Here is a 25,356-nt window from a genome sequence, read left to right on the forward strand (position 1 = left end):
CATTTATATACACAGCCTATTCATTCCCACAAAGAGATGAATTCAGGGCATGTTCTGTATTCCCTTTACCTGTGAAATTTAATGGGCTCTTAACTAGCTACACAAAGAAAATTAATGGCACTAGCTTGCCATATACCTAATAAATGTCTTTTCTAGCTGCTGACAAAGGCAGCAAGGGCAGCTGGAGGTCTTAATATGATTTTGGGGCTGTCTGGATGAGGATCAATGGCACTGTAGACTGGGCAGGAGAGAGTTCTCTCTCTGCCAATTAGCCAACTTTGGATGAAGTTTAACAATTATTAACAAAGCCACACCTGAAAAATAAATATAAATATATTCTGCAGTCTACATGCTTATTCTCCAAAATGTACCAGGTGAGATTCAGAAGGAATACTCAATACACAACCACAACATATTATACTGACGTTAATATGGAAGGCTACCAGATTTCCACTGGATATATTCATGCATTATCTATATGTATTGTACAGAACACTACTGACTTTCATTATGACTCAGAACAGAGGCAGATACTGATCTCTGACATTACAAAGGCAACATTCCTTTTTGGTCTTCCCCACCACAGATGGGATAGATTCAGGAATTGTTTCGTCGCTGCTGCAAAAAGCTTCAAGGTGAACTAGGTTTTAGAAAACTGATCCTTCACCAAATATGCGATGAATAACAACTTTCACTATATATTCTGGGCAATGGGCAATATTCCTGTGCATGTTTCACTTGTGTGTGTATTATATCGTTTCCTTACAATGGCCATTTTCTGTTAGCTATGTGTTACAGAGAAATAATGGATATTCTCCAGGAAGGCTTACCCAAAACACTAGAGAAAACACTGGAAAAGTCACCAACGCACAGTGCTTTCCCACCAAGTCACCGCAAATAACTGTAGTCATTGAGTTATGCTAAAATGATGTGAATATAAAGAAGTTCCCTTGGCAACCAGAGGCAGCAAATCCTGATTGGATGCAGGTTAAGTGTTTTGTCTGAAATCTCTTCACACTACAGGGAAAAGGAGCCGTATTCTTTGTTGCAAGATTTTTCATAGAAGAAAAGGGAGATACAAGGAAAATAGTCCTCTCTTTCTTCCTTTCCTTTGGCAGGAATGGGATCTCAGTAGACTAGAAAATACAGGGGTTTGCCCTGCCTGGAATAAGGACACAGATCACAAGCATGAGAAGGAATGAGCTAAATACAAAAGGAGCCCAAAGAAGAAGGGGGAGGAGGGGAAAAGGCTAGAACACACTGAAGCTATGTTTAGAAGCATTAAACAAATCTTACAAATAGGCAGTCTATTAAATGGAGAATAAGAATTAGAAAAGCAGCACCAAAAACACAGAATGCAATGCTATCATGGATAAAGCTACCATTTGTTTAGGCACACAGAACAACTGCTTCTGTCTTAAGGGAGGAGTGCTGATTGTTATAGCTAGTGTAACAGAGGCAGAGGCTACGTGGGACCTTCAACTGCTCCTTGAGTTGTTCTAACCAAGAACAAGAAACATGGTAGGAACAATTGGGAACTTCCTCACTCAGGCCCATTCCTAACAGGTTGTATCTGCAGAAGGGGTAGAAATCCCCCATGTAAAGCGAACTTGCCTAATTTGCATTTTGCAAAACGATACGCAAACTGAAGCATAGACATACTTCAAAATTCGCCCCTTTCTGAGTTATTCAATGCAGTTCTACAGCCAGGTACTGTGCAACGAAAATGCATATACTAGGGTAAAAGCATGCATATTATAGTGAAAATAACATACAGAAATGCATTACATTAGTCAAAAATGCTTTGCAAAAATGTTCACATTAGGCAAATTGCATACAAAGAGGTGTAAGTTAGGAGAAATAGACACTAAAGTGGCTGATTTTTCATGAGAACCCCTCTTTATTGCAGACTGCTTTGGAAAGGTGAACTGAACTTGAAAAGTGAGAAGCTAGGAGAAACTAAAACTAAAATATTTGTCCAGCTCTAGTAGTATCCAAGGGTGGTTTTGGGCTAGCAGAAAGAGCCTCCACACACAAGTGGCAAGGCACCAAATTTTCAGCAATCCTCTCATTTCAGAGGATCCCCCTACACTCAAAAACAGTTTTAGGTGTGATGCAGCCAATAGAGGGGATTGCTGGAAATCACCAAGTAGAATTAAAAGCTTTGCATATTCGTGTACATTATATAGCATTATCCTGAGCTCAATACACATACCAATGTCTAACTAACCCCTCCAACTTGATGCAATGTCATGATATCAGATTATAATGCTTTGATACCATTAGAAAGGTAAAGGATAAAAGAGGGGGGGGGAATGCTTAAACTGAAATTATGGGCTTATAATGCAAAAAAGGATACAATTTGTTTGGAATAGGTTTAAGTGGGCAATACACTTTACTGTTACTAACACTTTCAGCTAGCTTCATTGCCACTATGAACATCTTTAATAATAAAAAAGTAATTAGGGCTGGTTGATTTAAGAGGAAAGAACTCTAAAACTATGACAGTGATGACTTAATATTGCAAATTACAGTTTTTAGTACAGGTAATTTAGCATACCAAATCACAGTTCTAATTTCTTTCCACAGGGCAAAAGCAGAAGAAATGTACTTGTGGGGGAGGGTGCGACACTGAAAAGGAAAGTCTCTTAAAAAGAAAAACCCTTGAAAAGATTAAGAAATGTAACCTACTTATTCACAAAAGTGCTCCAGCCATACAAGAGGGCTAGATAGCTCATATTCTAAATGTATATATTTAGAAGAATGAGTGTCAGAAGAATAGTGGGAATGATGTACCCCAAAGAAATGTGTAAGCATACACACTATACTGATTTGTTCAAAAAGAAAGAAAGAATTGTTTATTATTCCAATGAAGTATTAATATATGAATTAGGTATCTTCTTGAGTAACTTCCACAATGCTGAGTAGTGAATGGAAATAGCCACTACAAAATATAGAAACTGAAATAGTGTTGTAATTACGCATATTGATACTCTTTAAAAAAAATTTACCACCTCGAAAATGCACATAAAGCATCTTGCCAGGTCTTGCAGATACCACTGATGGTAAGCAAGGCCATTTTGGGTAGAGATGAGTGAACTCCCTTCACTTAATTTGAACTGGGACCGGAAGATATGAGCATACATGTAAAAGTTCTGCCCCCTTCTTCAACTATTCTAAATCCACTTGCAATTGCACATTCCCGGTTCTGGGGGCAGCAGGTGGTTGAAGGAACACAGAGGAACGACTTCTTTCCTCCCTTGGTGGCTATAGTGCTTGCTTGTATATAGAATGTGGAAGTTGCTGAAAGTGTCATATCCCAAACAAAGGAATTACAAACTAATCTGATTAATTAGAAACTCTTTGGCTAAAAAGGCAGAATGGTGGAAGGAGTGAGGCTGACTGAACCTGCCTGCCTCCTAAGTTCCTTTCTGAGAGGGCTGCCTAACTTCCTTTTTTAAAAAAAGTAAAGTCAGATCCTGGGGCCCCTTGAAAACATCAGCAACTGCGCCATTGATAATCCATCCTTGAAAATATTTATATATGAGCATGCTTTTTAAAAACATGCTCTTCTTGCTGCACATTTTGACCCCAAGTCAAACCAACACTAACATTTTAAGAAGGTATTACCCCCTTTCTTTCTCAGGTGTATAGTGACAAAACATCTTATGTCAACACAAATATTTTTGCAGAAAAACAGGCAGGAAACAAGTGGGACGTACAACAAGATGTCGCACTGTATCCTCCTTACTAAAAGGAATGCTCTTGTTGAGGATTTTAAACAGACGTTCACACCAAGGAAGGTATTCCACCATTCTGCCCTAGCTGGTCACAGAACCATTTCTGAAGTTCCTTGCTGCCATTCTAATATTCTGTGGCTATTGAACGTACTCAGTCCTCAGTGGTTTTGCCCTCTTGTTTGTCTGTGGTCTCAAATGAGCTTCAATCCTGTTGGCACTCACCATTTATTAGGCAGAGTGATTAACGTTATGGAATCAGAGTTGCACCATTTTTTAAAAAAATACTACACTCAAACAAAATACTACACTCAAACAAATTAAATTAGTCCCTGCCAGTTAAAATGTCATGAGATATGTAGCTTCCAAGAATAACCAGAACACACTTTTTTCCACAATGCAGAACCACCACAGAATTAGCTTGCATGGAAGCAGTTATTACTAATCTTCCAGTATATGACCCTATTTGGAAGAGTAAGAAAGCCAAAGAATATAGCACAGTTAAACAAATAAAACTTCACAGAAGGAAAATTCTCAAGACCAGATCTAATTTTCCTTTCCCATTAATCTTCATGGCCATTAGTTCTAACATCTTGGTTGTTCACCAGCATGAATTACACCTATATAGCCAATGGCTAATTTCCGAAAAGAAAAATGTACAGGCATACCTCGGAGATATGCCGGGTTTGGTTCCAGACGACCGCAATAAAACAAGTATCGCAATAAAGTGAGTCGCACCATTTTTTAAAAGTTTCCCAGTGCATATAAAAGTTATGTTTACACTATAGTATATTCTATTAAACCAGGCTTGCTGGCTGCAGGGCGGAAAACCAAGCTCTAGCCCTAGTCAGGTCAGAAGAGGGGAGATGGCAGCAGGAGGCTTCCTTTCCCTGGAAGCAGCTGAGCTGCCCACAGCTGCACCCGTGCCCTCATAAAGAGCAATATCTGTAAAGCGCAAAGTGTGCCTGTATAAGCTCAGCCCCATCTGCAAGCCAGAAACTCTGATATAATGGGTGGAGCTGGTTAGTGGAAGGTTCCTAGGAGGTATGAACAAATACATTCCACAGAAGGACTCCTTTTCACCCCAAACCAAACCATGGCTTAGTTCAGCATGGCAGCAAAACTATCAGAGGGGAACTGTCAAAATGGCAGTGATCTCTCTACATGCTTGCATTCTTGTGCTAGACCATAATTTGGGTTAGCATCACATTCAAACTAAGCCACTGTGCTTATATATCAGAAAGTTGATTACTTGGAATATGGAACTTAAGTGCCAACTAAGGACATAAGTGGACATCTGAAATTGTGGGAAATGTGTACCTTTGGCAAAAGTGTCAGAATGCAATTGATGGGAAAGAAAGCAAACAAGGGCAAACTTGGCGCTGACCTTTTGTGTGTGTGTGTGTGTGTGTGTGTGTGTGTGTGTGAAGGAAGCATTATCGTGACTAGAGATGGGCAGAGCATTATTTTTAACAAGCAGTTCATTTTTAATATTCTCTTTAATACTCCAGGGCTATAGTTTTAAAATGTCCTTGTCCAGAGCTTGGACATACAGTAATTAAAATGTTTAATTCTATAATAAATAATTACATAACCTCATTAGATTCAGAAATTCCCAGCAAATATATTTCCATTGTGTTATTTTGTAAACCCATTCTTAGAACGTTTATCTATACATTTAAGTAACAAGTTCCCTAAATCCAGGGGCATTTTAGTAAAGAGAGAAATCTAATTTAGTTTATGTTCCTAAACAGTTAATAAAGTTAAGAACTGCCTTCAATATGATTTGCGTTATACTTGGAATACTCAATAAATTGATCACTGTTATGTATATTATATTTGACGAGAGAAAAAAAGCTCCTTGCAAGAATCAGAGTAATGTATTCAATAGTTTGCAAGCCCACAGTCCCAGAGAGACTAACACAAGTCCAAATGTGATCTCTCAATGCTGAACTCAGAATGGCTACTGCAAGTTAATTCAGAACCATACAGTACTGCTTTTGATGTCAATTGCCTTAATGTGAGATCAGGAACGATTGCTGCATTATGATAGATCAAGGCTGCTTTCAAAAGTGATGCTTAGAGTGTCTTTTAGTTATTAACACTTTGAAGAAAATGTTAATATGGCTAATTCTGCATTTAACACAAGAAACAAGACATTTTAAATTTGAGTGACAGCCCCTAGAAACAGAGTTGTAAAATTTGTGAAGAGACATGGCTTTGAAGATGGGCATGATTAATTCCTGACTGTCCCAAGTAAAACCAGCACCAATTTAAGTGCATATTGGGAAAGCCAAAGTTATAAGAGTAGCTTGTTTGGACCAAGGGGTTGTGGAAATCAAACAATTTTTCTGTTATCTTTTATTGTATTTGATTTTTTCATCCCGTCCTTTCTGAAGGATTCCAGAGCCAAAACAGCGGGCATCAAATAGGTGATGGCCTTTGCCATCACACAAGGCAGGCAGGTATTCTTACGTTGATGAGGTGATCTGGAGTTTCAAATTATTTGACTGTCTGACGAAACACTAGCAGAGCTGATCACACCCCTTAGTTCAAGATGCAGGCACAGCTGGAATAGGTGGTCAGAGGGAGGAATTTGCAGAATAAGCGGTAGCTACATATGTAGGAAATTGGAATTCTGCAACATATGGGGCTTAGTCTAGCAGTACTGAGTTTTACCTATTGGGTTATATCCAATGTTAGTAATACTCAGAGTAGGCCTGTCAAAATGAACAGACTTAACTCAATTTATTTCCATGGATCTACTCTGAGTATGACTGACACTGGTTATCACCCACTGATTTGAATTTAACCAACTGAATATTTAACTGTAATATTTAGAATGTTTTAAACAGGATGACAGCAAACAAGATAAGAGTGTTACATGGCACATGACTTGAACATCAGTGGAAGAGCAAGTCAGAACAATGTAATGCGATCAGTACTGAAGTAATATTTGAGTGGGCAAGATTATTTATCAGAACTACCCTTCTCCAGCCACTTAAAAGCTCCTCATAGGCTACTAACAAACATATATCACAGAAAGGTTAATTATTCTGCTCATGAATCTACAGTTTCTTTGGGGCTGTCAGAGAGAAAACCCTTTTCATCTAAAAACCTATTGCAGGGAGTGCCCACACAGGCTTTCTAGAAGTAGTCAAGGAGTTATCCATTCGTTTTGAGTAAGAGGCAAATATCTATACCAGTTCTGAGGAAAGACACTTTTCATAATCACCCAACTATCTGCTAAGTGAAAACATATGGCGCAGTTTAGGCAAAGCTTGCCAAAGGTCTTTATTGAATGGAAAACAGGTGCTCTTGTTGTCTGCCATGTAATACCCTATTTACCCCCAAGTCCAAAGGTTACTGGACTAATAGTTGCCTTGTGGTAATCGGGGAAAACTAAGTTACTTGGCATGGTCAAACATCTGGGACATATTTTATATGCTTGCAACATATGCTTCAGCTTCAATTAAAGTGAGGCTTTGGCACATTTATTAATCTTTTGACTTTTATTCTATAAGGGGACCCACTGACCTCACTTTGCTATTTTACCAAATGAGAAAACAGAAAAGTAATGAGAGCTAGAGGTCAGCATCAATCAACACTGCAGAATTTACATTTGTTTTCTCTCAAAACTGTATTATACACACCGTTAAAATGTGTGAATTCACTCTTGTTGTGTATTATACACAATTATCCATGCAATACAAGTCTAGTTTAGGGTATGGAGGAGAACTAAAACTAATCCTTCTAAAATTCTGCAAATGTAAAGGTTCTCTTCTAAAAATACAGTGTCTAGTCTCTAGGAATGCTTTGCAAAATAATCCTGTGTACATTATTTGCATCAAACTATAGTGTTACATAAACCCAGACACTTATGAACATTATGTTGTGAATATTCAGTCTAAATGTTTTCCCATAAGAATAAATAGCACTGAATTCATATATTCATGGCTTGAGTAGTTACATTCAAGAAGTATTTTGGAACCATTTTGTTGGGTTCAGACTGCCAAATACCGTTCCCGATAGTATGCTATTTTTAGCTTAGTATGGTTTGCTTGTTAAGTAATTTACACAAGACAATAAAATACTTTTTTTGATTACTTAGTAACAAAAAGAATAGGTCAATTCCTTAATTACTAAGTAGCTAAGATTTATTTAAACAAAGGGTATATTAGAAGTTCTTATGTGTATACATTTTGCAGGTGTTGAAGCTATTTCTATGGATACAAAAATTACTGGACATTCCCATATAATATGCTATAATTATAATGAAATATGAACAAGAGGAGGAAAATACTCACAAATGGATAGCAGACCTACGTTTATCAGAGGAGAAATGCTTTTGAGTTAATATACACGCTCACTACATCTACATGGCTGACCTTCACAATAAATCACATATTCTGTTGCCAGACATATACACACTATGTAGTACTGAAAGAAAGCACACGTGGCTTTGCACAAAGAAAATTTAGGTATGACGTTATTTCATGATTGCAGCTTCTAGCAAAATGATTTAAATGTGTATAGGGGGGAAATGCTATCTCTGTCTCTTGAATGTTAAGATAATAAGGAAATAGTCCAAATTTTCATCTTTCAAAACACAGACCTTAATTGTTCAAAGGGCTAACTAATCACAGTGAATTTTCTGACACTTGAAATGTTTAGTAGCTGCCAGCCTACAAATTCTTAAAGCGGTACAGAACTGTACATCTCTACTAGCAACAAAGGTCAAGGGCATAAATTAAGATACTTTTTCTTTCTTTCTCTAGCCTTAAAAAAAGTCAGTGCTTTATTACAACAGAAGTACAAGAACGTTTGTAAAGGTCAATGTTTTCTGTACTTAACGTGAAGTGCTTTAAAAGAATCTGAATACTTTTCTCTATAAATACCCTCATTTCAAAACTTAAAACACAACAAAACATTTATCTTGCTGTACTTTTACTTCCCCACAAACCAGTCCTGCCAACTAATGCCATTGCTTCACTCTTACAAGGTCATTCTAATTTCCTCTCTGTGTCTCTTCCCTCCCCTCTAGGGACAACCATGCAGTCCTATTGCTTGCTTCAATAACCTGTAGAAACTAGCTGTTATTTACTGTGGTGGCAAATCCTCGACCTGACCAGCAACCTGGGAACTGAGCAACATTCTCAAGAGCTAAAAGAACTACCATAGTCCCTTAGGTTGATGCTGGGCTGCACAACACCAATCCCAAATCCATCTGTAAGAGGCCCATGAGAATTGTGATTATTTAAATATCATACGGAGCGAAACACGCACCAAACATTCTTCTGCCAAGTAATTCTCAGAAAATTATAGATGGCAATAGACCACCTTCAAACAGTGTGGCTTTTCTATTTTTACAACATTTCTTCCCACAAGTAAGTACAGCCCTATTTGTAATACTCAAGACAGGACAAATTTTTGTCCTTCAAAAACAGTTGTCACTGCAGTTATCTTCACAACAGCTATCAAGTTCCAGAGAAGCTGAATTATTTTTGTTCCTGGTAGGAGGAAAAAAAATTGACCCAGCTCTGGACAAAAAAGGGAGGATTTATAGTCCTCTTTCCCTTCCTACAATATACACTGGCATTGTTAGGATGATAAACAGCTCTGTCCAATTTTCTGGACTAAAAACACTTCAGCTCCTTTTTAACTGTCTGCAAGAACAGTGTCATGTCTAAATTCTCCTATCCCCAGGTACCCAAGTGCTAGGAAAGATAATTACCTTGTCATCTCTGTCATCCTCTTCTTCCTCGTCCTCTAGCATGTCCTCCACTACCTGCAGACACAAACAGGAGTAGTTGTCATGAGTCAACAAGGTAGTGTTTTGTTCTGCCAAATCATTAAGCCTTTCGTGGTTGGAAATCTTTATTAAATATTTCCAAATAAATGCACAATAGGAAAATTTAACCTACAGATTCAAACTATGGCAATACTCTGAAAAGCTTTGTCCTGTATACAATCCCATCAAGATGGTGCCCTGATTTGAATGTTAAGAAAAAAGCATGGCTCATTATGAATGTGCACGCCGAGTCTGCACTCGTCACTTTGCTGCTGTTTGGCACTCAGCTAAGTCATAGTTTGGTTTAGCATGTCATTTGAACCCAGACTTGTGGTATAGTTCTCCGGGACAAACCATTAGCAGTAACCTATATAGGACAAACCTTCGTTATGGCTCATGGTTAGAGCCAAAACTAGGATTTTGATGGCACACTAAGGCAAACTATGGCTTAGGTCAGCACAGCCCTAGAGCAAAGCAACCAGAAAGGAGTGAAGCAGCTGTGATCTCCTTTCCAGGACTCTCATAGCCTTGCCAAGCAATTGATCCTTGAACTGAAAGGAGATTTGCAATGATTGGGTGGAAACTAACTTATCATTGTAAAAAGCAAGCTGTACGACTGTATATATAGCAGACCAAAAACAAAGTAAAAGGTGGTCCCTGAAGGTAAAGAGTCCAAGGACAAGGACTCCTTAACTGAGTGCTAGAACACTAAGATATACAAAAGGCACACATTGAGAAGCATAGAAATGGAATAGAAGAAACAGTAGATTTTTTTTAACCACTGAAAGATTGCGACCTTCACCTAACAGGACACTATTTGCATGTTGACACTGTATTATTTATAGTATTACTGCAGTTACTAGACAGTTTGCAGCCATATTTTGCATGATCACACTATGGCCATATGGCCATGACTGACGGTCTGTTGTGGCAACAAGCTGCAGTGAGCATCAGGCTCATTCACTTCCCTTCTTCCCTCCCCCTGCTTATCCAGAAACTGCTGCATTTGGTTTTACTTAACTGTGCTTTGCCATAGTATCAAGACGAACAAACTGCGGTTAAGATTAATATGGTTATTTCAAACAATCTTCGAACCGTAGCTACTGGAAGCTACCATAGTAAAATTTTAGCACAATTCCAAGTCTGAACTAAGTAACATGCTGTAGTTGATCAAAAGGGGAGTGAAAGAGCCAAAACACATCCTCCTGGTTGTAGAAAATGGGGAGACGAATGGAGGGCTGGGGAATGTGCAAACCAGAAATTCTCTATGGCTTGTTTTATGACTTATCATGACTTCTGATATATGTATTAACAGCCAATATGTACCAAAAGCCTTTGCATGCTTAACCCTTGTAACAGTTTAGATTTAAGGTGGGGGTTAACAACACTCTCACATGAACAATACAGTGTATGCAGAAGGCGAGGGTTATTTCTTTAATATATTTCGCCTCAAAATTGTTTTGTTTTCATTGTTTTGGATTCCAATTGAAATATTATGCACGGCATAGATATATCTGATATGGACCTGTGATACAAAGATGAATAAATACTACTACTAACAATAACCATATAAAATACCCTGGTTTCTTAAATTCTATGTGTAAGAAGGCTTTTTAGAAATATTCAAAGTAACTACTACCTCGGTATAAGATTCAGGAAAATCTGTACCGTAGGTTGTTTCTACACATGAGATTAATCCTAGCCATTTTCTCAGAACAGATTATGAACAGGGCTATCTATGTGATTCGATGATAGAGAAGTTTGCCTATTAAGCTGACTAGTCTTTGTGAGTAGTTATCCCTATTAAATAGCTGGGGGGGGAGGTAACTGCTAAGGCTTGTAAGAGAATGGATATACACAGTGTAGGCTAGAGAAGGGGCAGTCGATGGAAAGAAGTATTTCCCCTTTTAGAAATAAATTGTGGCAATGAATAAACTCCATCCCAAATTGGTCATTATTTGTGATGAGCAAACTCTCATTGAACATCTATTTGGTCTTTTTACCCTTTCCTTGATAATACTGCGGGGGTAGGTAACCTTGATCATTTCCTCCCAACTACTCTTGATGAAAGCTAAAAAACCTAAATGAAGCATGCCTGCCTCTATCCTTTCAGTTTCTCTTTCCCAGCCATCTCTCTCCCCATATTGCTGAGAAGTGGAAGGGCATAAGTGGTGATGGGAAGGTCTTGCTAGAATCAGAAAATATATTTCTGGCTTGTCCTTAGCAGGAAATGGAATTCATGAACAAGTCATGGAGAAAGTAAGGAAGAAGCCCTTCAGCAGCATGCAGTGAAATTTTCCATAGGGGAACAGTTCAGGCCAGAGGCATCGCATCTTCCTCTCTAAGCCAGACAGAAACTTCCCAGGCTTTGGGAAGGAAGTGCCAGGGGAACATTGAGGGGACTAGCCTAGTCCCCCTAGTCCACTGACCACACACTACTGAAGCCCTTATACAGTGGTGCCCCACAAGACGAAAAGAATCCGTTCTGTGATTCTCTTTGTCTAGCGGTTTTTTCGTCTTGCAAAGCAAGCCCATTGATGGATTAGCGGATTATCGCTATTAGCGGCTTATCTGCTGATTGGATCAGCTGATAAGCGGCTTAGCGGCTTAGAAAAAGGGGGGAGGAAAAAAACCAGCAGCAACTCGCAAGACATTGTCGTCTTGCGAAGCAAGCCCATAGGAAATTCGTTTTGCGAAGCACCTCCAAAACGGAAAACTCTTTCGTCTAGCGAGTTTTCCGTCTTGCGAGGCATTCGTCTTGCGGGGCACCACTGTATGCTAGGTTTCTATGTGAACTGCAGTTTGGAAGTCTATCGAGTTGTGTGAAGAACTTATACAAATACTTTTTAGAGACCATTATTTTTACTTGGTTTTTTTTAAGCCCCCCCCCATCCCTTTCCTAGCAATGCTTTCCCACTAAACAGCAATACTTCCTTTTATCCTTATAAGTTGAAAAGAGCAGCACAGGAGGAGTGCCAAAAATATGAGTGTTAATGTAGCTTCTGCTACTGTTTGTGCTGGAGCAGGCCATCAATGTTTCATTTTCATTGTCGATTCAAAGGATCACCTGAAGGTGTTGTAGTAACCAAAGTGTGGTTCTCAGGGGTGAGAGAACAACACTCCCTCCATCCTCTGTCTTTGGTTCTACCTTTCTGTTCAAATAACTCATGTGTTATTGGGGGCAATGCAAGTAATGCAGCCGACTTGTTGGAGAGAAAGTTTATTCCACAGCATATACATTTCAACTGCATTTATTCTGTAGTTATTTAGGATCATTTCAGCTTTGCTTTATAAGGCACTGCTGTTCCTTCTCAGACCTTTGGATGGCATAGCATCTAAATAGTCGAAAAAAAGATTATAGAGCAAACATTAAGGAAACAGTATTTTACTTAAGGTTTATGTAGGGGGGGAATGCTTAACATTGCTTCAGAATCTGTGCTTTAAATTTTGCTGTCTGCAACCTTGCTTGAAATCCAGCATTATTAATCAAACAAAGGAAAGGCACCGGGGAAATCAGAAAGCTCTAATGCAAGCAGTTAAAAGTGACATGACCTTCTGTAATGTCACTTGTCACAGATGTATATGACACATAGCAGTGGAAGATATTGAAAGAACCTAATTCCTGGTGCTGATCCATGATTATTATACGAATATAGATGACACTTAAGAGCACACATAAGATGGTCTCACATATTACACACGAGTTTCTTTATTGTGCTTACTGTTTAGCCATAAATTACACAATATGGCTCAAGAACCCTCTTCCCTTTCTGCTTTGCAAGGTATTTATTGACAAAAAAGCAAGACAGAATTATTTGTATGACAGCATTCAGACCATATATCATTTCCTCCTGCCAGAATGCAAGCATCATAGTATACACATAACAAATGCAACAGAAATAGGCAGCAGACAACATGACACATAAGTTGCTTAAATGCCCATATCCATCCCAACATAGCAGATATAATTGCAATTGAAATATGCAGAATACATTGAAATCATGTAATTATATAGTTAGAAGCGGTGGTGACTGATGCCCATTGGAACAGGGAGGATGGAAGGCAGGAAACCCAACAGTGGGTGGAGCCAGGTCCAATTGACAGACAGAACCAACGAATTCTAGCTTTGTCCCCATCCTCATCTTCACTGTGTGAGAATAAGAGGGATGAAGCTCCCCACCCTGAACTGGTTATAATGGCAAGTGTGAGCTGGCTGAAGGCAGACTGAAGTTGACGGGGCAGCATCCCATTTGCCTTAATAGACCAGCCTTCACTGGTTGGAAGGAGACAGAAGTTCATCCAGTTTATATTCAGTAAGATACATAGAGTGTTGAACCAACACCATTGGGTCTCTGAGTTATTTTCCTGAATCAGGTATTTGCAATTGAAGGATTTGTTCTTTACAGGTCACTGGTAACCCTCCTATAGTTAAAAGGTTCCAGATGAGACTCAGGCCTTTGTCTGACCCCCCCCCAATGTAGCCAAGATTTATTGATTTCACTTAAATATTTATAAATTGCACCTTCATACAGTTGTAATTGAAATTATTCAACTCCCGTTGCAAATCAGGTTTATTATAAAAATTTGCAGACTTTCAGCTGTTTGCAATGAGCAAATCAAACAAAAGGAATTGAAATAGCTTGACACAATGGATGCTTCAAGTGGTTTCCCCAAATTCAGCTGAAATCACAGGTCTCGGGTTTGAAAGATCTTGGGTTTTAAGGGCCTGCTTGATTAACACAGGCTTTTCTTTTTTAAAAAAAGATGTCTAAAATGATTGGGAATGATTCCTGCCAAACCTCTATCAAGAAGGGGTTTCACAAGGCAGGACCCGCCACACTAAAGGTCTGGCCAGCCAAACCTCAGGGGCAGGTGGGACCTGGTGCTTCACAGTCATCCCTCTCCCTTGGCTGCCTTCTAGGTTTGTGCTAACTTCAATTTCCTACCGCCCTGAATATACTCTAGTTTTGGCTCCATTCAATTCTGGCTTTATGTTTCCTTTGAATTGGCTATGGCAATCAAACCGGTTTTGTTGGCCCTCAACTCAATACTTCCACTGGTGTTTCTCTGGGTGTTTCACCTTCTGTGTCATGCAAAGACACATTGGGGAGCTTGATATCCTGATCAAAAGGAAGGAAAACAAAACCAACCAAGTAATCCTGCCACAGATCAGCCTCTGCAAACCAGACCACAGCATGCTAGACTAGAAGCAGAAAGCAGCAAAGCTCCCTGCAGAATGAACAGCCCCAGATGGTTCAAGCAACAGAGCTGACCTACACACCAAAAAACAAACAAACAAACACCCCAAGGACACAGTTGACTTTAAATTCTGGAGCTGACATAACTCCAATTGCAATGTAATACGGTTTAATATCACTGGACCAATGGTACTTTTAAATATGTGAAAGAATATTTCACACGAAAAACATGTGAAAAGAGGAAAGTTTGTAGATGTGCAAGTGTGCTAATGCATGCAATGTTATATGTAGAAACAGACACACAACAAAATAGGCTCACTCCACGTAACCATCATATCTATGTTGATCAGCCCAGATGATTATGTAACCTAGCACATGGCTGCACATTTCCCCTGCATGTAGCCAGGGTTATTAGTATATTAATATTATTGTTCTTTGCAACTAGATTCCTGTTAGGTAGGGTCATATTAATATGGCAATTTTACAGAATCACAGGGCTACTTAGCACTTTATGGTCATGATAGTTAAATTAGAGAAAAGGCATTTGATTAGCTCTCCTTGTGACATCAATATGACTTAAAAGAACTTAACTTTGGCTAAATCATGCCCTACACCTAAACATATGGAATATGAATGCTACCAACATTTATTTGCAATCATTTTTCATAAAGAAATGCTTCTTAGGGAACCTTGGGTAACAGAAACTCTGTATGGACTCTTCACTTGGGTGTCAAACCCGGGTAAACCTCTGAAATGAATAAAATGCAGAATGGCCCTTTTTGTCACTTGGCAGACAACACAGAAAAATGTTTCCCATACAAAGATAGGCAGTCCTTTTTTATTAACTGTTGTACCACCATCATGGTCCTGCACATATATAATAAAAATAGTGCTGACTTTAATATTTACCAAGAAGCATAGAAACATGGCTAAGTTAAAAAGCCATACAACAATTCTGAATGAATTGCATAATATAAAGAATGAAAGCTACAGAAAATCACAAGTCATGTGGGCATTCTCAATAGTTGAAAAATAATAAAAAGTGTAGGCATCTGAATTAGTGAAATGCTGGATAATCCTGGAGCATTCCGACATCATTCAGAGCACACCTGTTTTTTGAAAGTACACAGAAGTTAACATAAGTTACCAAAACAAATATTTGCATATACTGTATATTTATTTTGACCTAAAATGATATGAAACCGTGGCCTGACACTATTTTTTTATTCAATAATGGGAACAGAACTGAGTCCTGAGTCAATGTTTCTACTCTAGGGACACAAAGGGATTCGTGAGGAATCTGGAGCTGATTTAATTCCCTGCCCTCCCATTTGTCTCTGCAAAATCTAAACCACAATATGCGTCCGCGTGTCAGTTGATTTACAGTGCTTACACATAATTATAATATAAAATTATTGAATGTGCATGGATTGAAGAGGATGTGTAAAACCACTCAGACTATTGCAGGTCATCTGAAAGTACTTTAGGTCAAGCTGAAGATTCCCTACAGTCAATAAGCCTAGTATCAGAGTCTTATGTGGTCATTTTCACAACAGGGCATCTGCTTCTCTCACACAGAACAGTGGAAGAAGAACTTTTTAAAATGCCGTAATTGAAACAAAACATCCATCTCTTACAGAATGGCAGCTTCAAGATAAACATATGCACCTGTGGACAGAGCACATGCAGGCTCAAGCCGCTTAAGCAAGTTATTGCGGTTACCAGGCTCACAACCTATGTAGGATGTGCTTTCCTGTGCACAATGTTATCCCCAGGCTAGGCATGTAAAGCCTGCTTCTACACACAGGTATAAATTCTAGAAGGCATTTATAAACAATTGATGTTAATTGTATGGCATATCTGCAACAGTATTTGGAAAACCCATGGCAGCATGAATAAAACCAAGCCGCTATTAAACATTTGACCTTGGGCTATCTCATCTACCATAGTCATCAAGGTAACTGAACCATTAGATGTCATAATTAATATGATGAGCTTGCCACTAAAGGTTGAATATATTGCTCTACATAAGGAGGCAAGTTGAAAGAAAGCAGCACTGGTACTTTGCAGTGGAAAGACAGGCATCTTTATCTTTAAAGAAATGCTTTCCAAAGTTTCATTGCGTTAGTCTGGGAAAGGGAAATGTTAATATTGTAATTTTAGGCAGACATCTCATAGGAAGTGGGGATTTTACTTGTGATGCATTCAATTCATTACATAATAGCCTTGCATGATCAACAGATTTTTAAAACAATTGAGATCTATGTAGTATAAACAGGCACTACAGTAAATCCAACGTAATTTGCAATATGCAACTTTAATTGTTAGCTTAATGTGCCCTTTATGCTAGTACAGTTAATACTAAGACTACTGCAAATCTACACTTGTATATATCTTTAATGAGTTTGTGTGCTGTTTCTCACATTTTTCACAAAGAACTATGCAGTATATTGAATGTTTATTTGAACTATGTCTCCATCTAAAGGATTTTAAAGTCCATTGTAATTTTCTTGTACACATATCCCCAAAATGCACATTTACAATTTCCCATAAATTCAAGGGAGATTTCAAAGTATGCATGATTAGGCTAAATGAATTAATATACAGTGGTACCTCAGGTTAAGTACTTAATTCGTTCCGGAGGTCCGTATTTAACCTGAAACTGTTCTTAACCTGAAGACCACTTTAGCTAATGGGGCTTCCTGCTGCCTCCGCGCCACCAGAGCACAATTTCTGTTCTCATCCTGAAGCAAAGTTCTTAACCTGAAGCACTATTTCTGGGTTAGCGGAGTCTGTAACCTGAAGCGTATGTAACCTGAAGCGTATGTAACCTGAGGTACCACTGTAGTTTATCAAGTGAGATTTTAGTATCATGGCACTGGGATCCTCAGTTAGGAACTTGGACCTTAGCAGTTAAGCATGTTTCACATAAACAGTTATGAACAAGTTGTTTCACGTCTTCCTATTAATACCATTATATACAAGAGAATCCTAGCCAGGTCTACTCAGAAGTATGTCCTATTGCATTCAATCGGCTAGATAAAAGGGATAGGACTACAGGCCTTAGTTGGGAAGCTCAAACTTATGGCACGACTTCAGAGTCTGAGGGCACAAATGGACTGCCCAGCAGTCATAATAAGGATGAAGACATGCTTTACAGTCAGCCTCAACCATGTGTTTACACATTCTATTGCTTGTGGGAGCAATATAGCATTTTCGCCCTGAAAGAAGACGGCCCCAAACATGGGGACTGCCCTGTTTGAAAACTAGCCTTCAGTCATGAGAAAAACACTGCATAAACACAGGAGGTGAGAGTTGAATTGCTCTAAGGGAACTTTATATGGGGGACAGGGAAGTGCAGTGCGTGAATGAGGAACTCTCTGTGGACTGCAGCACCAAACAAGTGTAGGAACTGGGACATTGCATTGCAAAGATAAATGGGGAAGGCACATCGCCATCCTTTCTGCACAGAACTGCATCTTAATCAAATATTTGATCTATTAATTTGATAACTACCTTGAGATACTGGAAAAGCTGCAGCTAATTATGATAAACTGAAACCCCTCCCCACAAATGAATAATTTAAAAATAGTGTTCAACTGAGAAGCTGTGACCCACACCTGGGCTATATCAGTGGCATCACTGTTTTGTGTTGTACTTTCTATTTGCATTACTAACAGAAAGAGTGGCAGAAACATAGGGAGAAGACCAAAATATATAACAGTTGTTTTATTGTCGAGTTTCAGAACTGGGGGTGGTGGTGACAGTTGAAAAACACATAGTGAGCTTTTGTAATCAGAGTCAAATATCCCTTTCAATTTCAGCTCAGCTCATAAATACTTTTGACCTATTCTAAGTTGAGTTCCATTCCGTTTCCTTTTCTCCAAGACTGACCTTCTAGAACAGGCATAGGCAAACTCCGGCCCTCCAGATGTTTAGGACTACAATTCCCACCATCCCTGACCACTGATCCTGTTAGCTAGGGATGATGGGAATTGTAGACCCAAACATCTGGAGGGCCGAAGTTTGCCTATGCCTGTTCTAGACTGAGTGAAAGGAAAAGAGACCACAAAGGGGAGGCCCTTTGCAGGCTAAAGAGCTTGATCATTAGGAGAAATAAACAGAGTAGAAATAAAGAGAAATAAATATTTCTAAATAGAAATATCCCTATCTATAACACACTACTGAGGTCCTTCCCCGTAACTCAGTATCACCTATGTAATACACAACAAAGCATGTTTCTTTGAGAAGGCGAGTTCCAAAGAAGATGTTCCACAACTGAAGAAGCCCTGTTCCTTGTCCCACAAGGCAAACCCCTCACCACCATTTATTTATTTATTTCATTTTTGTAAATTACTGTAAAAAGGCAACCATTTTGTCTCTAGGCTGAGACAAAAAAAGATTAATGGTATTTGCTCTTGGACACGTAGCAACACTCAGAAATAAAAGAACATTTTAAGCCATTAGAAAATTAGCTAAAAATACTACAAAGTAGAACAAAGCATACATATAGGTGGAAAATGTTTCCCTGCCACTTAAAAGTGACGAGACAAGATTGGTCCATCTGTCATAATCAGACAGCAACTTGGTGAATAATGTCATTGATCTGAAGCATTATTACAGACTCTCATGCTGGAATTGATTGGGAAACCGAGATTGTTATGTAGGAGAGGCATTCTATGGGCAAAGGCCTTCTGAGATGCTGCATTTTAATTTTCTTTAATACATATCAGCATGTTAAAGAGGAATAAGAACAGAAAAGGAAGCTTGGTGAATCAAACCAATGATTCACCCTTCCGGAGCTAGTGCACTGAATGGGTCTCATCCCCCAAGAAAGGCCTCCTAAACCCCAGTAAGCAAGGTGGAAAGCTTAAAAACTCTTTCCGCACTGGGAATATTTTTAAATTCTCCGCTTTCCTTATGTTCAGTTTGTGTGATTTCAACTGGCCATCCATCAGGTGCATAAAGTTGAAACTGTGTAAGTTAAATGCGCCCAAGCTGCAAGTTACCTGTACTCATAAATGCTTCTAACTGCAGCAACCATTTTACACGCACCCAACTGACAGGTGTTCGCCTACACAGGGGTCTTTTGGACTCAGAAGGTGGCAGAATGGTGGCAGAACAGGGTGGGCTTATGTGTAATCTGCCAACACGTGCAAGGATCAGGAACTGAACCCCTGTGCAAAATGGTAGCTGCCTGTACATAATTATTATCTACCATCTATTAACTGGACTTCAGCTAGTCACTTATTGCTGTGTTTTATAAAATTAGACCAATACTCTTTAATAAATATGCATTTGTTATTTGATCAGCATACAGCACTGTTTTTCTGTCAACCGGAGCCATCTATTCTCATGTGCTTTTAGTTTCCCCTTGCACTTCCAAGTCTAGATTGTGTTGCCCTGCCACTGTCAGCGCTGTTGGGTTCCCAGACTCTGCCCTGAACCCCACCCATTGTCCCCATTTTCATCAAAGAAGTGCTGGAAGGAGGTACATGCCAAGATTTTATGTTCCGGCATCCACAACTTTGCACCAGGTCTCTGGTGTTTTCCACAGTTTCCTTGGGATTTTAAGAAGGTTGGCAGCAATTCATGAAAGGTCCTCATATTTATGGGGTCTCTTGTTTGGATGTTCAACTTCTTATTATGGCGAGGAGTGTGGTAGAACTGCAAAGCCTAAGAGGCAATCACTTAATGTCTCTCTAGGGGTGAACCAACACCCAAATAGGCTTATTGCTTAAATTCCACTTCAAAGTTCTGCCTCCGTGAAGAGAAGGGTCTTCTGCCCTCTGCCTCTGCAGCAAAAAAGTTTAAGAGACACTTACCGTATCACGTTGTCTATTATCTTTCCCTGAAATGATCAGGAAGTAGTTCCACACCAACAGTAGCAACAGTGTTAGAGGAATCATGTACAGCTCAAAATTCCAGGTCACAAAGAGGAACAGCTGGAACCAAAGAGAACAAAAAGGTATTTAGATTTCCTTGAGTGACAATATGCAAAGTAGAGTATTATACACTAAAATTTCCCATTTCTGGCACAGAAAAAATATATTAAACATGTCCTTAAATCTGTTGCTTTCAGCAGTTCTTACACAGGGCAACCCACTTTATCTCAGGCAAAAAGAAAAAATTGATACTTTTCAAAGCCTAGAGTTTAGACACCGTTTCTCTCATAGCAGCAGAACCATCTGTGAATTTTGTAATTTTGGCAAAGAAGTGTCCCAAAGCTTTAAGGACTCATGCAAGACAATGTTTTCAATGTTGTTAACATTAGTAGCAGCAGCAGCAGCCTGCTACCATGATCCTTCCAAGGATTCATGTGAGGGCAGTCAAGTATTGAGAAACTTACAGGCTTCTTGGGAAGTGTACTTTAAACAGTACAGGTTCAGAAGTCAACAGGAACAACTGAGACCAGCATTTGGATTACTACTGGGATAGGAAAGTAGCTTTGGAGCCCTAACAACTGAGCTTGGATAACAAAGCAGGTGTTAGCAAATAAAACTTGAGTCTTCTGTAGCCACATTAACACTAAAGAGATTATAAATTTTGCAGTTCATTTGTTCACATGAGGTGATATAAGGAATCTTTTCAGAAGTGAAACAAGGCACAAGTATTTGAAAACAAATATAGTCCCCTCCCCAGTTCACTGTAATTAAGAACAGATTAGTCGATTAACAAAAATATTATAACAACTACCAATCGCACAGAAGACTTAAAGAAGCAGACTTAAAAGAAATGTTTACTTGTGTTAAAACATATTTTCATGAAAAAACCCACGAGGCAGATTAATTTTATTTTAAAATATTACTGCTTAATATATAAATGTCCATAAGTGGTGTACAGCAAATGAGAAAATGTATTACAAACATATACAGACGCTATCTTAGAAGATATTCTTCTGCCTCTTTTTCAGAGAAGGCCTCTTAACATGGTGCCTGCCATGCATCTTATTTAAGGGTGACTTTTATTTATATGCAAGTTTCTGCAGATATAATCAATGAATTCATCTATTAAAACTTATGGATAATTAGTTAATTAATTAATATGTGGGAAGCGACATAACACCTCTGCAATGGTATAAAGCAGATTATAATCCTAAGATTATACTACTGCCTGTTTATGAGACAAAATTGGAGGACATCTCTTGATAGGGATGATGCCTCCTTGGAGAATGCTTCCAGTATGAAGGTTATCCAAAACACTGAGAGGAACAAGGAATGGGGGTGGGGGGCAGAGGAAGCCTGCCTTGGCTTAGGAAACTGCTCTGATATGTCCCTTGTCAAGGAATATCCTCCGGGCTCATCTCACAAAAATGTAAACGTGTTCTTACTATGAATTTCTGTTTGGAGATCTAGTATGTTCCACCCTCCACTCCTGCCTCTACCGACAATCTTGATGAGTGTGGGTTATGCCTTCTGTTGCTGCCTCACATACTGTGAGGGCTTCCTTTCCCTTCCTTAGGTTTTTGCTCCTTAATTGAGATTTCTGTCTTTTCTTGTTAGGGCAAGTTCTATTGTTTCTTCTGTCTCCTTTGTTAGTTCCCCGTTTTCTTTCCTGTTATCCATAGCATTGTAACAGTTAGGTTCCAGTCATCAATGTGGTTCCAGTTGAATAATCGTTTAGGGGTCGGGGAGTTGTCCACTCTGCCAGTTGGTCTGGTGAAAGAGGATTCCTCCTCCTCCTAGAGAGGAGGCAAAAGGCCTGCCTGATCTTTCCAGTAGAAGGCATCATCTCTATCAAGGAATGTCCTCCATACTTCTTTCCAAACAGAAATTCACAGTCAATGTTGCTGTTGTTGTTGTTAACCCACTCTTCACTGAAGTGTTCAATTCCACATAACAACGAAATAAATAATAATAAATATAAACAGAGAAAATACAAAACATATAGAACCCATAAAAACAAGACCAATTAAAAAAAATAATTAACAGCTACGTTTAAAAAAAGAAAACAACTCAATGCACAGATGACTTGCCTCCTCATGAGCAGTCATGCTTCACCCTTTTCAGTTATGACCATAAAGTAGACCATAACCTATGAAGCAAATAGGCGTTTAAAAAAGAAGGAAGTGTAACGGCTATATCCTTTATAACACTATGGAAATGTAGGCATAATGTGGTAGTCTGGGTTCAGATTCATTTTATTATATTTCGGGGAACCAATGATCACATAATTCTAATACATTTAGAACATCCAAAATGATCCGCACCAAGCCCAAGTCCAAAATAAAACCATACATGCTAAAATGTATAAAATGGAAAAAATGTATAAAATGTGGGAGTCTAGACTCACAAAAAACACCCTTTAATTCTTAAAATTGTAGAATGATTCTTGTCCAGCCATTTTAAACACACCTGTGCAAATAGAAAGCTACCTTGTTTTTAATAAGAGATAAATACACAGGACTGCATTGTTGCTGGGCAACCTAAGATTTCAACTTTAAATGAAGGATCACAACCAATGGAGAAAGAGCTAATAATAAAAGATGCATCATTTTCATATATTTAATTACAACATCTTTGAGGGAAAAAATGAAATGAAATTGATGCTGAAACCATCCACACAAAGCACTTGATTCAATCTTCTGTGAGATTAGTATCAGCTGTTTTTTTAGAATTTGTGCTCCTTTCTTGCAGCTACATCAGTAAACCTGGTGATGATCATGCAGTCAAAGCAGATATGATTATACAGTGACATCACTGGGGACAAACAATGCCTGGAGTACAGGGGGAGGGAATAACAGCTCATTTGGGACTCCGGGTGGGAAACGTTTTGATGCATGCCGCAGCTGTGGTGGGTCTAGGTAGGCCTTCATCATCTGGTGTAGCAAGGGGAGGAGATGGTTACCAGCTACCATTCACCCCCAGCCACAACGATCCTCTCAGGTATGGGCCAAAAAGGACTCTTCATACTGCTCAATAAGACAGGATGCCCACCTAAGCTCTACAATATAATTGTGTCCTTCCACGAGAACATCCATGGCACCTTCCAATATGATAGTTCATACTCCGATGCCTTCTCTATAAAGAGTGCTGTGAAACAGAGCTGTGTTTCTGCTCCAACTCTCTTTGGCATATACTTTGCCTTGTTGCTCTGTTCTGCCTTCAGCTCAACTGAAGATGGTGTGTACTTCCATTCAAGGAACAACGGGGGTCTGTTCAACCTGGCACAGCATTTACAGCGCACTTCCAGGAAGCTCTACAGCCCAAGCTGTAAATGATTTTGTTTCCCTAGATTCCACCATAACCAGCAACTTCTCCATCAATGCTGAGCTGGACAAGCATATTGTCAAGGCAGCCACAGCAGTGGCTCACCTCTTGAAGAGGGTTGGGGAGAATGTGATGCTAACAACCAATACCAAGGTAAAGGTCTACCATGCTTGTATGTTGAGCACACACTGCTTTATGGAAGTCAGACAAGGAATTAGTGATACAGAAAGCTGTACACCATTAATTTGGGCTGCAGATAGAGACTTTTCCTTCCTCTTTTTTGTGTACAATGCAATCCTCAGTTGAGGGGGAGCAAAGTGTCTCGGAGATCATCATCATTATGTGAATATTTACAGATTTCTCTGTTAAATATGCTGTTTTCACTTCTGTCTGACTTTTGCCAATATGAAAGTTACTACAGTGGCATGAATTTTTCATCGGTAATTCGTGGACTGTTAATGTGATGCTTGTATCTACAGACTCTGGGGCTTGCATTGTGGAATTGTCAGTATTTTCAAAGCAAAGTCACAGCACTTTCATCTTTAACTTCTATAAAATGATGTGAAATGTCTTTACACGATTGTAAGTGGGAAAAGGGAAGGGGTGGGAACCCAAATTTATATTAAAACAAGAAATTCTGCAAAACTTCTAGGGCCTTAGCTAAAAGCAGACTTCACTGATGTTGACAAATCTGCCAAGGTAAATTTGTTTTGATTAGGTGGCTCCATCAACTTTGCAGTTCTTCATGTGGAATATCTTCAGTTAATGTTTCATACTAAAATTGGATAAGCCGAATAACATCAAATGAATCCTGCCTAATACTGGAAGGAAATTTTATGCGTTTAGTTGTACCATAATGGCTGCTTACCCTGCTCCGGTGGACAGTGGTTGCAAACCCTCGCGAGCTGCCCTCCATTCCCAGGGCTGCAAGGAGTCACGTCCCAGCAACCAGCTGTTGCAAATTCCCTGTCTGATTGCACTGCAGGGTGGGATAGCCCTCCAAGTCTAAAGTTTAAACTGGCCAATCATAAGCAGCCAATTGGACAGAGTCTGGCCAGAGGACCTGAGCGTGGAAGTTCTCACTCTGGGCCGCCAGCTAAGGATAAAAGGATAAGGATAAAAGCCGACTACACCTAGCGCTTGAAGCTCACGTTGGATCTAACTTTCTTCTTGACTAAGCCAAGATCACATGTCTTAATTGTCAACTCAGGTATAAGACAAGCATGAACTTTTCATGTGAGGTTTAGTGTTTAATATTGTAAACCAGAAGTATTCTGTATGTGGGTTTTTTTAAAAAAAGGTTTCATTCTGTTCCACTTGCTATCAATATTTAAATTAAAGTTGCAGTTTTAATAAACTGCATTTATTTTATTCTTAAACTTTTCATAGAGTTTTAGATGGCTGCCAGCTTCTATATAACG

The 25,356-nt window shown here is 39.1% G+C and overlaps 1 protein-coding gene across 8 annotated transcripts in view; it reads right to left on the minus strand.

The window, feature by feature from the left end:
- The window catches only part of MCTP1 (multiple C2 and transmembrane domain containing 1), a gene marked incomplete at its 3' end in the record, with an annotated part of 173,270 nt that overhangs the window by 11,657 nt on the left and 136,257 nt on the right, over positions 1–25,356 (minus strand). For all 8 annotated transcript variants that reach the window (XM_082191343.1, XM_082191345.1, XM_082191346.1 and 5 more), the window contains 2 exons: positions 20,552–20,671; positions 9,472–9,525 (listed from right to left, as the gene is read on the minus strand). In XM_082191343.1, coding sequence (XP_082047469.1) covers positions 9,472–9,525; positions 20,552–20,671 — 174 coding nt within the window. The remainder of the gene's footprint in view (positions 1–9,471; positions 9,526–20,551; positions 20,672–25,356) is intronic.

The sequence above is a fragment of the Podarcis vaucheri genome (genome assembly GCF_965113315.1).
Source record: "Podarcis vaucheri genome assembly, chromosome: 11".
NCBI lineage: Eukaryota > Metazoa > Chordata > Lepidosauria > Squamata > Lacertidae > Podarcis > Podarcis vaucheri.